This window comes from Lagenorhynchus albirostris, chromosome 11, assembly GCF_949774975.1.
Source record: "Lagenorhynchus albirostris chromosome 11, mLagAlb1.1, whole genome shotgun sequence".
Lineage (NCBI taxonomy): Eukaryota > Metazoa > Chordata > Mammalia > Artiodactyla > Delphinidae > Lagenorhynchus > Lagenorhynchus albirostris.
In genome coordinates this window covers 51930641-51942757 of record NC_083105.1, presented here as the reverse complement: position 1 = coordinate 51942757, position 12117 = coordinate 51930641, and the positions used below count along the sequence as shown (strand labels likewise).

Genomic DNA, 12117 nt, shown 5'->3' with positions numbered 1-12117 from the left:
TGGTTTGTGGTGTATCAGCAACACCTGGGGGCTTGTTAGAAATGCACCATCTTAGGCCCTACTTTAGCCTTAAGGAGCCAGTCTGCATTTTAATAAAATCCTCTGGTGACTCACATGCACTGTGAAGTTCGAGAAGCACTGCTCCAAAACAACGGTGCTCAAAATGTGCCCCCAGCAGGATCAGCGTCTGCTGGGAATGTGTTACAAACACAAATTCTTAATTGCCCCTGGGGGTGGGGAGTAATCTGCGTTTGAACCAGCCCCACAGGTGCTGCTGATGAATGCTAGTTTGAGCACCACTGTTCGAAGGACCCCAGTGGACCTATTTAGCCTGATGACCACAGTGGGGAACGGGTGATGGCCTGCACAAGGCCGCAGAAGAACGTATTTCCTAATCACTATTCTACGATGAAACCCGAATAATCCTGTGCCGATGAAGGTCTCAGAAACCGTAAGTCACAGGAGACTTCAGAGGCTGCCACTCCCCTGTAAGGAACCATTCTGCCAACCCCGAGCCACAGAAGCTGGGAGTCGAGGGAAAAGCTTATCTGTCAGATCTGAGTGGACCTCAAAACCCCACACTTAAATGTCAAAGTATGTAGGGGTAAAAAGAGTGCCTGGGAGGTCTAGAGCAGAGGCCTCTAACTGGGCTGCAAATTAAAACCACTGGGGGAGACGTGAAAATCCCAAGGGCCAGGTCACATCTTGGGCCAATTAATCAAGCTCACCGGGGCTGGGACCCAGGTGTTAGTATTTTAGTTTCCCAGGTGACACTAACGTGCCACCAAGTTTAAGACTGATGGTCAGGAGGGGTCATGGTCTGCGGCTTTATAGTCTCTGTTGCAACTATTCAATTCCGCTGTTGTAGCAGGAAAGTAGGCCAATCAATACATACATGGAGGAGCATGGCTGTGTTCTGATACACCTTCATCTACAAAAACTGGCGGTGGGCTCGACTTGGCCCACAGGGGTTTGCCAATCCCCTGGTCTATAGCAGCCCTATCCAGCAGAACTTTCTGACTGAAATGTTCTATAACTGTCGCCCAATACAATGGCTTCTGAGCAACTGATACGTGGCTAGTGCCACTGAGCAACTGAAGTTTTCATTTTATTCTAGTTAATTTAAATAGTCTCACGTGGCTAGTAGCTGCCGTATTAGGGCAGAGCTAGAGGTGTAACAGCCACAAACTGCTCTGCAGCCCTAATACATCAGAGGTTTCACTGGACCAACGTCCAAAACAAAACAAGGCAAAGAGCCATTTCCAAAACTTTGCAGAGAAATTGACTATGAAATAACATAATGATTTTAGCCCTGTAGTGAAGGCTTTTTTTCCTAATTAGAAATAAATAAGGTATACAGGTTAAGATTTGTATGGGAAGAGTTAAGAAATGTAAATTTCCCTCTATCTGATCTATAGATTCATTGTAATTCCAGCCGAAGCCCAAAATGATTTTCTAGGCCATCTGAAAAGCTGTTTTTAAAGTTTATAGGGAAGAGAGGTAACCGCCTCTTAGGATACCCCTGAGAACAATGAGACAGGTGTGCCCACGCAAAGATTTAATTATACAGCTTTATAACAAGATAAAAAGATACTGGTTCAGGGAGAGACGGATCTGTGGAATAGAAAAGACAGCTGAGTATTTACAGAGAAAAAAATGAAACTGGATCCCTGACTCCTACCACGGAAGAAAACCAATTCTAGATACATCAAGGACTTGAATGTAGAGGCAGAACTACAAACCTTTCAGAAGAGAATTTGGGAGCATTGTTTTCTGACCTCAAGGTTCAGAAGCATTTTTATAAACAAGACACGAAGAACACTAACCATAAACTGAGATGATTTACACATTCAACTCCTGTGTTCTCATACCTTAATGTAGGGAAAAGACAACAAACAGCAAGAATATAATGGGCAAAAAGAGGCATTTCACAAGGGAAGAAACACAAAAGGCATAATGAAAGATGATTCACTGATCAAAAACCCAATTTCAAAAAATGGGTAAAGGATGTGAATAGACCTGTCTCCAAAGAAGACATACAAATGTCCAATAAACATATGACAAGATATTCCACATGATTAGTCATTAGGGAAATGTAAATCAGAACCACAGTGAGTACCACTCACACCCACTAAGACATAATAGAAAGACTGGAACAGCAAGTGCTGGCAAGGACGTGGAGAAACTGGAACCCTTTTACACTGCTGGTGGGAATATATAAAACGGTGCAATCACTTTAGAAACAAGCCTGGCAGTTCCTCCAAAGGTTAAACATAAAATCACCACGTGACCTAGCAATCCTACTCTTAGGGATACACTCAGGAGAATGGAAAACATTCGTTTGCCCCCAAATTTATACACAAATGTTCACAGCGGTATTATTCATTATAGTCAAAAACTGGAAACAACCCAAATGTCTGTCAACTGATGGGTGGATAAATAAATGTGACACATCCACACAATGGAATATTATTCAGTAATAAAAAGAAAAGTACTGATACATGTTACAATGGGGATGACCCTTTTCAGCCAATCACAAGAGACCACATACTGTATGATTCTATTTCTAGAAAATGTCCACAGTAGACAAATCTATAGAGACAGAAAGTAGATTAGTGCCTGCCCGGTGCTGGGGGAGGGAGCAATGGGGGAGTGACTGCTAATGTATTTGGGGGTTTCTTTTTGGGGTGATGAAAATGTTCTAAAATTAAGATTATGGTGTGGCTGTACAACTCTGAATAACTGTAAATTTTCAACTTCTGAATTGTATAGTAAGTGAATTAAGCTGTTAAAAAAATGATTCACCTCATTAATAAAGAAATGCACAGTAGAACCAAATATAATTTTGATCTTTTTCACCCCCTAGATTGGCAAAAATTAAGTAGTTGGACAGTTTCATATAGAGCAAAGGGAATTCTCATAAGTTACTGGTTGGAATGTAAACTGATGACGATTTTGTACAATAACTTGGTAATATTTGTAGGAATGAACATGTAGGTTCCTGTAACCTTGGTGCATATACACATGCTCACTGGGAAACATGTATGAGAATGCTATAGAAGCAATGTTCCTAGAACAAAACTGGGAACATCACAAATGTACACTGACAAAAAAACATGATTAAGTAGTGATGCATTCCTTCTTATAATGGAATATTAGGCATCTGTGAACAATATGGATCAATTTGCAAACAATGATGAATTGAAAAAAGTCCTGATTACAACTGGTGGAGTATCACTTTTACAGTGCAAAACAAGACAGGTATTTTTCCCCCCAAGACAGGTATGTTGTTTAGGGACACATCCACGATAATTACTAAAAAATAAAAGCCAGAGATTAACAACCATAAAATTCAGAAAAGCGCTCATTTGTATGGGCAGGTAAGGGGTGGAATGGGGAGGAGCCCATAGGAAGATGCATCAGTATGGGGAATATTTCAGTTCTTAAATGGGGTGATGGGTTCATGGGTATTTCTTGTGTTTCATAACTTATGTGAGTTATGGGTATTCTCTTGTATGAATCATATATTACCTAATAATAAATTGTGATAGACGCAGACAAATCAATGAGGAAGAGTCATCTATAATGAGTATTGATCCTTCAAACTTCTCTATGCTTAAACATATTTACCTACATATTTAATGAGAAAGATGCTGTTTTGAAACTTTTTCTCCCTATAGAATGTGGTGGGCATCTTTCCAAGTCAATGTATACATACCTACATCATTTAGTGTTGGTTTAATAGTCTATTGTTTAACTGTGCCACAATTTGACCAATTCCCTACTGTATATTTAGGTTTTCAATATTCTTCTATTAATACATGTAATTTTTTTTTTTTTGCGGTACACGGGCCTCTCACTGTTGTGGCCTCTCCCGTTGCGGAGCACAGGCTCCGGATGCACAGGCTCAGCGGCCATGGCTCACGGGCCCAGCCGCTCTGCGGCATGTGGGATCCTCCCGGACTGGGGCACGAACCCGTGTCCCCTGCATCGGCAGGTGGACTCTCAAACACTGCGCCACCAGGGAAGCCCCAATACATGTAATTTTTATACTTAGCTCTGGGCAGTGCTAGGCACTAGGTACTCAAATATTTCCTTTTTTAAAATCTCTTTTTATTTTTGGCTGCATTGGGTCTTCGTTGCTGCGCACAGGCTTTCTCTAATTGCAGCAAGCAAGGGCTACTCTTCGTTGTGGTGCACGGGTTTCTCATTGCATTGGCTTCTCTTGCTGCAGAGCATGGGCTCTAGGCACATGCGCTCAGTAGTTGTGGCTCACGGGCTCTACAGTGCAGGCTCAGTAGCTGTGGCGCATGGGCTTAGTTGCTCCGTGGCATGTGGGATCTTCCTGGACTAGGGCTTGAACCCGTGTCCCCTGCACTGGCAGGCGGATTCTTAACCACTAAGCCACCAGGGAAGCCCCCTCAAATATTTCTTGAATGAATTTTGTTTTCTTAAAATAAATTCTCAGATGGGACTGCTTGACGTGTATTTTGCAGTGATGGGTCTTGTTAAATTAGCCTACCGATAGCTTATACTGATTACACTTCAATGAACAGAGTCTGAGTAGCTTTCATTTTCTCAAACTTCTGTAAATACAGGGTATTAATCTTTTTAATCTTTGCCAGTTCTACAGGCGATAGAGGCCTCCTTTAGTTAAGCATTTCTTTGATCAGCACTGAAGCAATTTTTTGGCACTGACTTTGGCCATTTTTAATTCCTCTGGGAGTTGACTATTCACTTCTTTTGCCCATTTTTATACTGGGATATTAATCTTTGCTTTTAAGAACTCATCTATTAAAACTAATTACCCTTTTTCACATATGTTGCAAATATTTTCCCAATTTGTCACCTGTTTTAATTTTATGATGGGGCTTTTGGGGGAGAAGGGAAAAAGGGAGGATATAGAACTCTGTTCATGTGTGTCCCGTCTTTTTTTAAGAAAACTCCTTCCCACTACAGATTAAGAGAAAAAGTCTATCCTCTGCTCCCCTAATTTAACAGCTTTAAGATTTAAATTTTAAGTCTACTTATATAACCTGGAATTTATTTCAGAATCTTGGCTCAGGCCTGATTTAGGGCTTTATACTCACCAAAATGGGCAAGAAAGACATCCCATCCATCTGTGTCTTATTCAGATTGTAGCCAGCGATGTCCAAAATAGTAGGACCCAAGTCAATGTTGGCAACGAGCAGCTATGAGAAAAAGGAAGAAACAGTCAATTGATCTAGAACACAGTTTGTCCCATTTTCCTTTTCTATCTATAATAGAGTTCTCTTCCCCGCAACCCACCTGTGACACAAACAGCACTTACTATTATCTTTTGTACAACCCATACTTCCTATTGCATATATTCAAATATAACTATAATAATTTAAAATACAAAACATAAAGCCTTATAAAGTTTATAATACATGCTCCTGGGAAGTTAATGTTTATTCTACCCATACTGTTACCATCGATAAAAACATTTTTCAAGATTCCTTTAGGATTGCCTTGAGTCTGTTATGAACGCTGAGAAAAATGTCGGGCTATTTTATACAAAGTGTTTTCCAACTTGATTATTCTTATTAGTTCACTAAACTTGACTTCAAATTGACTCCTGACGTTTTTTAAAGGCTCAAAGGTTGAATGCTTGTCACCAATGAGGATGTTAGCCTTTTTAATAGTTTTTTGAAGTGACAACACTGGTAAGGAATGTTTGCAGTAGTTTTTGAAGACTGCAGGAAACTCATCCCAACAATGCATCAGTAAGTTTCCTTAAAGAGCACAAAACTTGGATGTTTTTATTTTTTAAATTTATTTTCCTTTTTTCTTTCTTTCTTTTTCTTTCTTTTTTTTTTTGCAGTACGCAGGCCTCTCACTGTTGTGGCCTCTCCCGTTGCGGAGCACAGGCTCCGGACACGCAGGCTCAGCGGCCATGGCTCACGGTCCCAGCCGCTCCGCGGCATGTGGGATCTTCCCGGACCGGGGCACGAACCCGTGTTCCCTGCATCGGCAGGCGGACTCTCAACCACAGCGCCACCAGGGAAGCCATTATTTTCCTTTTTTTAAAATAAATTTATTTTATTTATTTATTTTTGGCTGCGTTGGATCTTCGTTGCTACACATGGGCTTTTCTCTAGTTGCGGAGGGGGCTACTCTTTGTTGCAATGCACAGGCTTCTCATTGTGGTGGCTTCTCTTGTTGCAGAGCATGGGCTCTAGGCGCACGGGCTTCAGTAATTGTGGCACACGGGCTTCAGTAGTTGTGGCTCACGGGCTCTAGAGCACAGGCTCAATAGTTGTTGCACATGGGCTTAGTTGCTCCACGGCATGTGGGATCTTCCTGGACCAGGGCTTGAACCTGTGTCCCCTGCATTGGCAGGCGGATTCTTAACTACTGCACCACCAGGGAAGTCCCAAAACTTGGATGTTTTTAAACAAAGGTTCTAGAAATTAAAGACACTGTCCAGCATTTATACCTTGCCATATCTCCTTGATTTATTGGACTATTTTTCTTCTGTATACAATACCGCTACCAGGCCTAAACCAGCATACTCCAAAGTCCAATAGGGATAGAACAGGAGTCATACGTGTAATTTAAAATTGTCTAGTGACCACATTAAAGTTAAAAAAAAAAAAAAGAGGTGAAATTCACTGTAAATATTTAAATATTACTATTTCAACATGTAAGCAATACAAAAGTGATGAGATTTTACTTTAAAAAAATTTTTGAACCAAGTGTTTGAAATCTGGTATTTTACAATTATAACATCTCAATCTGGACTATCCCATATATGTTCTGGCTCAAGAACCACATGAACTTTTGTAGCAGAGAGTCTAGAAGTCACGTGGTCACAGGCTAGAAAAAGCCTTGGAGTGATGGAGACAATCCACCAGGGAAACGAAGGGAACTAGTGTTCACTGAGCACCTACTCTGGGCCAGTGCTTAATGCTTATCCTCATTTAATCCTCCCCACAGTCCTAGAAAGCAGTATTTCCCCCATTTTACAGATGAGGAAATGAAAGAGAAGTAACTGACACAAAGTCAGCAGGCTGTAACTGGAAAAGCTGTTGTTTACTGGAAATAAATAACAGTCTTCAAAACTGTTGAGAGGGACTCCGCTGGTGGTGCAGCGGTTAAGAATCCACCTGCCTCTACACAATGTAGAGGACACAGGTTCAAGCCCCAGTCCGGGAAGATCCCACATGCGATGGAGCAACTAAGCCCGTGGGCCACAACTACTGAGAGCCCACGTGCCACAACTACTGAAGCCTGCTTGCCTAGAACCCATGCTCCGCAACAAAGAGAAGCCACCACAATGAGAAGCATGCACACCACAACGAAGACCCAATGCAACCAAAAAAAAAAAAAACAAACAAAAACTGTTGAGAAAACTCAGATCATCTCAGGAGAAGCCAAATGGGGATTAGAAAAAAAATCTAATCCTATTACTTTTAATTTAAAAACAAAACCAAAGTACAGACATGAAAGGCAAGAAGCACTGTTCAGAGCACTGTTCAGTAGCAGCCAGGTTTCCTGGACGGCTCCTGGAGGGCAGAGTGATACACATATCCTGGCTCTGAACCAATCAGTGTAACTCTGCAGCTGTTGGAAATTACCCTTCAGTGGCAGGCAACTCACGGGAAAAGCAATCCATATGTTGCTGAGGATAAAAAAACACAAAAACTATGTCTCTAGGGATTACACAAGACCCAGTGTTAGAGATACCTTTCCCCGTTCCAAGTACCCCAGGCAGACTCTCCAGCGGCTTAGAATACAGCAAACAAGAGTGAGTATGAATATGGAAGAGACCATAGCAGGAAAGGAGAGACAAGCAGAGACACCACCTCCAGAATCAGATAAAGGCAACAAGACTCCAAAATGTGACTGACAGATCTCCAGTGATGTCCAGAACATGAATGAAGTCAAGTCAGTCCCACAGGTATTATTAACATGTCCAAGGCACCAAAATAATAAAACCCACAGAGATAAAACAGTGACTGCCAGTCTCAGCAGGAATTGCCTCGAGCCATCAGCAATGGGTGGGAGCACCCTCTGGTGGCAGTTTGCTCTGTGGGGGGAGGGGAGGAGAAAGGTCTGCAAGATTCAGGACAAGTCAAGTCGCTACTTCGGCACAAGTACCATAAACGCCACCACCAGGACTCTTTCTTCCCAGGTATCTACAATGATCACATCCTCCCTAAAAATGATGGACAAATTCTCTCCCTACTGGGTTTTGTTTGACTAAGACGTAGAGTCTCAAAATTAGCATACAATGTCAGGAGATGGGAGACTTCCAGTAGATACCAAGTATGAGTGAAGAATTCAAGAGAGAATTATACCTCTCTCTGGTTTTTACACAGCCAAGGATTAGAATGGATACTATGAGCCCATCGCCCTATGACATCTAGAAACATTAGCATTTCAAGTTCCTAAAATGGTATTATTGCTTTTATCACTGACTATAAAGATGCATTTAAGGACTGGAACAGAAAACGCTCTGACAAGACCAAGTAAATTATTTCATGAATCACAGCCTCACAGTTTGTTTGGGAATGTTCTTAGGATTAAAGTATATATACATTTTGATCAAATATAAGGCCCTAAAAAACTCTGTGGGGCATGAGATCGAGGGGTATCATGCCTTGAACCTGCTTATTTTTTTAGCTCTGGAAGAAGGACAGTACTGCAGAATTACCCAAAAGAATAAGGGCTCCCAGGAGGGTATATCAGGTTTTCAAACAGACTTTTAAGCCCTGATGTTAAAGAATTCACGTAAGGCTTTCAAAAAAAAGACTCAAAGCACACCAGAGAGCACCCCAAATCCATCTATTGAAGAGATATGGAGATAAGTGTATATGTATAACTGATTCACTTTGTTATAAAGCAGAAACACACCACTGTAAAGCAATTATACTCCAATAAAGATGTTAAAAAAAAAAAAAAGAAAAGAAAAGCACTGAAAGCAGAGAACTCTACACGTCTTGGGCTGCTTCATCTGGATTTGCCCCTCATGCCCCACTTCCCTAACAAGGAGTAAGCCAGGGCGTCACTTAGTTACACTTGAGAATTTGCCCTTGGCATCCTCCCAGTTTCACATGGGGAAACCAAGGCTTAGTCCGTCCAAAGTCTTAAAGCCAATAGGTGGTCTTCCTGACTCCCAGTTCGGTTTTATTTCCCCTGGATCATGCTATGTCATTTCCATTTTCGTACTAACCTTTTCCTTCCTTAAAGCCCGTTTGAAGAAATTCTACCACCAAATCTAAAGCTAGATTAATTTATAGCCAGAGGAGAAGACCTCAGCAGCCAATGTTTGGCATCCACCCATACCACCTGCCCCTGGCTCACCCCAATAGCCAACACAAAGCCAGATCCACTGGTCAAACATGTCCTATTTTGGCTACTAGGCTGTTGCCAGCACAGCTCATTATGCTCAACTCACCACCCTGTGGCCCTCACACAGAACCTGCACCAAGAAAAGTCTGCTGCCAGCACACGATGAATCACCCACCATCTCTGACACACTGTGTTAGATGGAAGCAGGGCACTTCATACTTCTCAAACCACATATGTCAGCACAGAGTGTCAAACACCATGGTTGTTTGTTGTTGTTTTTTTTTGGCCACGCCGCTGTGGGATCTTAGTTCCCCAACTTGGGATTGAACCCAGGCCCTCAGCAGTGAGAGTGTAGAGTCCTAACCACTGGACCACCAGGGAATTCCCAAAAAAACATGGATTTTGAGAATAGACGGTTAATTTTCAGACCTGGTTTTGCCATTGTATGTTAAGGGCTGGGTATTCTTTTTTTTTTTAATTTACAGTTGATTTACAATGTGTTAATTTCTGCTGTAGAGCAAAGTGATTCAGTTATACACATATACAGATACATTCCTTTTTTTAAATATGCTTTTCCATTATGGTTTATCATAGGATATTGAGTATAGTTCCCTAGGCTATATAATAGGACCTTTAAAAAAATTTTTCTTTTATATTGGAGCATAGTTGATTAACAATGTTGTGTTAGTTTCAGGTGTACAGCAAAGTGATTCCGTTATATGTGTATCTATTCTTTTTCAAATTCTTTTCCCATTTAGGTTATTACAGAATACTGAGCAGAGTTCCCTGTGCTATATAGTAAAAGGAACTTGTTGTTTATCCATTGTATATATAATAGCTTACATGTGCTAACTCCAAACTCCCACTAAAAGCTGGGTATTCTAAGTTCAGGTAATACCTCTCAACTAGGGACTCCTAGAGTTAAAAAGACAAACTCAGTCGGGTGTGGTAAGTGTGAGGCCAGCTGGGAAGCTGGGAAAGGCACCCACTCCATGTGGGGCAGGGGTCTACAGTGACGTTCATTTAGGGGAGCCCTAACCCGAAGCCCCGAAGGACAATGAACTTAGCCAGGGGAGAGGGGCATGAGGTGGGCATTCACACAGAAGGCGCAGCCAGCTGTACAAAGGCAAGGAGGTGAGAGAGATGATCCAAGTAGGAAGGAGAAGTAGTTCAGGACAACTGCCACCTTCTGTCCCTTGAACAGGCCAAGCTCATTCTCCTATCTGTGCCCTTCACATGCACTGTTCTGCTGCTCAGGATACCCTCCCACAGATCTTTGCACGACTCAATCCTTCTTGACACCCGGGTCTCTGCCCAAATGCCTCAGAGACTCTCACTGCGAACGGAAGCTCGGGTATCTGGCTCCCCGACACAGGGAGTTAAGAACTGATCTCCTCTAACTGCTCTTGCCGTGGCTCCAAGGCTCCTGGTATACTGCGCTGGCACAGGAAGATACTTAAATACTGTTGTCTGAGCTGTAGTGTAACGGTTGAGTGTGCGGACTCTGGCTAAGTGTATAGCAGCCAGACTGCCCGAGTTCAGGTGCAGGGCTCTGATATTCTTTGGCTACATCATCTTGGGTAAATCGCTGAACTTGTATACCTCAGTTTCCTCATCTGTAAAATGGGGATAACAGTATTCATATCTCATAAGGCTGTGAAGGTTACCTGAGTTGATACAGGTAATACACTTGGAACAGCACCTGTCACATCCTAAGCCTTCAATAACGGTTACTATTGTTGAAATGGCTTGCTAGGACCTGGTTTCACTTAGAGGGCTTAGAGAAAGTGAAGTTTCTGATTGTAACATTTAGTGCCACTGTTAACTTGAAGGAAAAAGGAACAGTCTGTTCCATGGGCAGCTGGCTGACACGTCATTCTGTTCTCATCAGCCGCCTTCCCCACACCGGTTAGACGTGGCCCTGCTCCTCAGAAATGCACACAGGTGCAGACGTGCTCTCCTCAACCAGCTCCCAACACCAAGATCAAGAAAACACTTTTAAGACTGAATGGTCTTCCAAACTTGCCTACCTCCGTTGACAGAAGAGGCCTGTTTAGAGGGTAATGAATTTGTAGTGGAAGGTGACTGCCTTTAGGAATGTGGGTCTTAAAAGAAAAAGAAAATTCAAAAGGCACTTATGAAGGCCCTTTTAAGTTTCCGAGAGAATTTTAACAGAATTCCATCAAGAGCATTGTGAAAGGAAATAAGTGAATGACAGACATTTAAACAGAGTAAACATTACACCCCCAAGTTAAACTCAAGCACCAGTATACCCAGAAATTCTGACCTATTTTTCCAATTTTAGCTTAAAGAATCCATTTGCTGGGCTTCCCAGGTGGCACAGTGGTTGAGAGTCCGCCTGCCAATGCAGGGGACATGGGTTCGTGCTCCGGTCGGGGAGGATCCCACATGCCGCGGAGCGGCTAGGCCCGTGAGCCATGGCCGCTGAGCCTGCGCGTCTGGAGCCTGTGCTCCGCAACGGGAGAGGCCACAACAGTGAGAAACCCGCATACCACACACACAAAAAAAGAATCCATTTGCTCATTTTCTTTTGTCTCACAGAGCTGGGACTGAAATTGTGGTATTAGGGAAGAGAAAACAACTGGTAGAGCCTATCAATTCTTATCTCCCAACATTGGACCAGTGTTCTGGAACAAGGTGCCCATGAACTCTAGGAACAAAGTACCTCAGTATTAGGAACTCAGTTTGAAACCAAATGGAAATGGTAACAAAAGAACGTGGTACTTTATGACAGTACTAGGAGACAGAATCAGTAAAGTAGAAAGGCATTAGTGAGGA

At 42.4% G+C, this 12117-nt stretch overlaps 1 protein-coding gene across 3 annotated transcripts in view; it reads right to left on the bottom strand.

The window, feature by feature from the left end:
* GNS (glucosamine (N-acetyl)-6-sulfatase) overlaps nt 1–12117 on the bottom strand; it is a 51901-nt gene that overhangs the window by 15348 nt on the left and 24436 nt on the right. For all 3 annotated transcript variants that reach the window (XR_009543400.1, XM_060165567.1, XM_060165568.1), the window contains exon 10: nt 5091–5192. Coding sequence is in view for 2 of the 3 variants with exons in the window: in XM_060165567.1 (XP_060021550.1) it covers nt 5091–5192 (102 nt within the window). In the remaining variant the exon portion in view is untranslated. The remainder of the gene's footprint in view (nt 1–5090; nt 5193–12117) is intronic.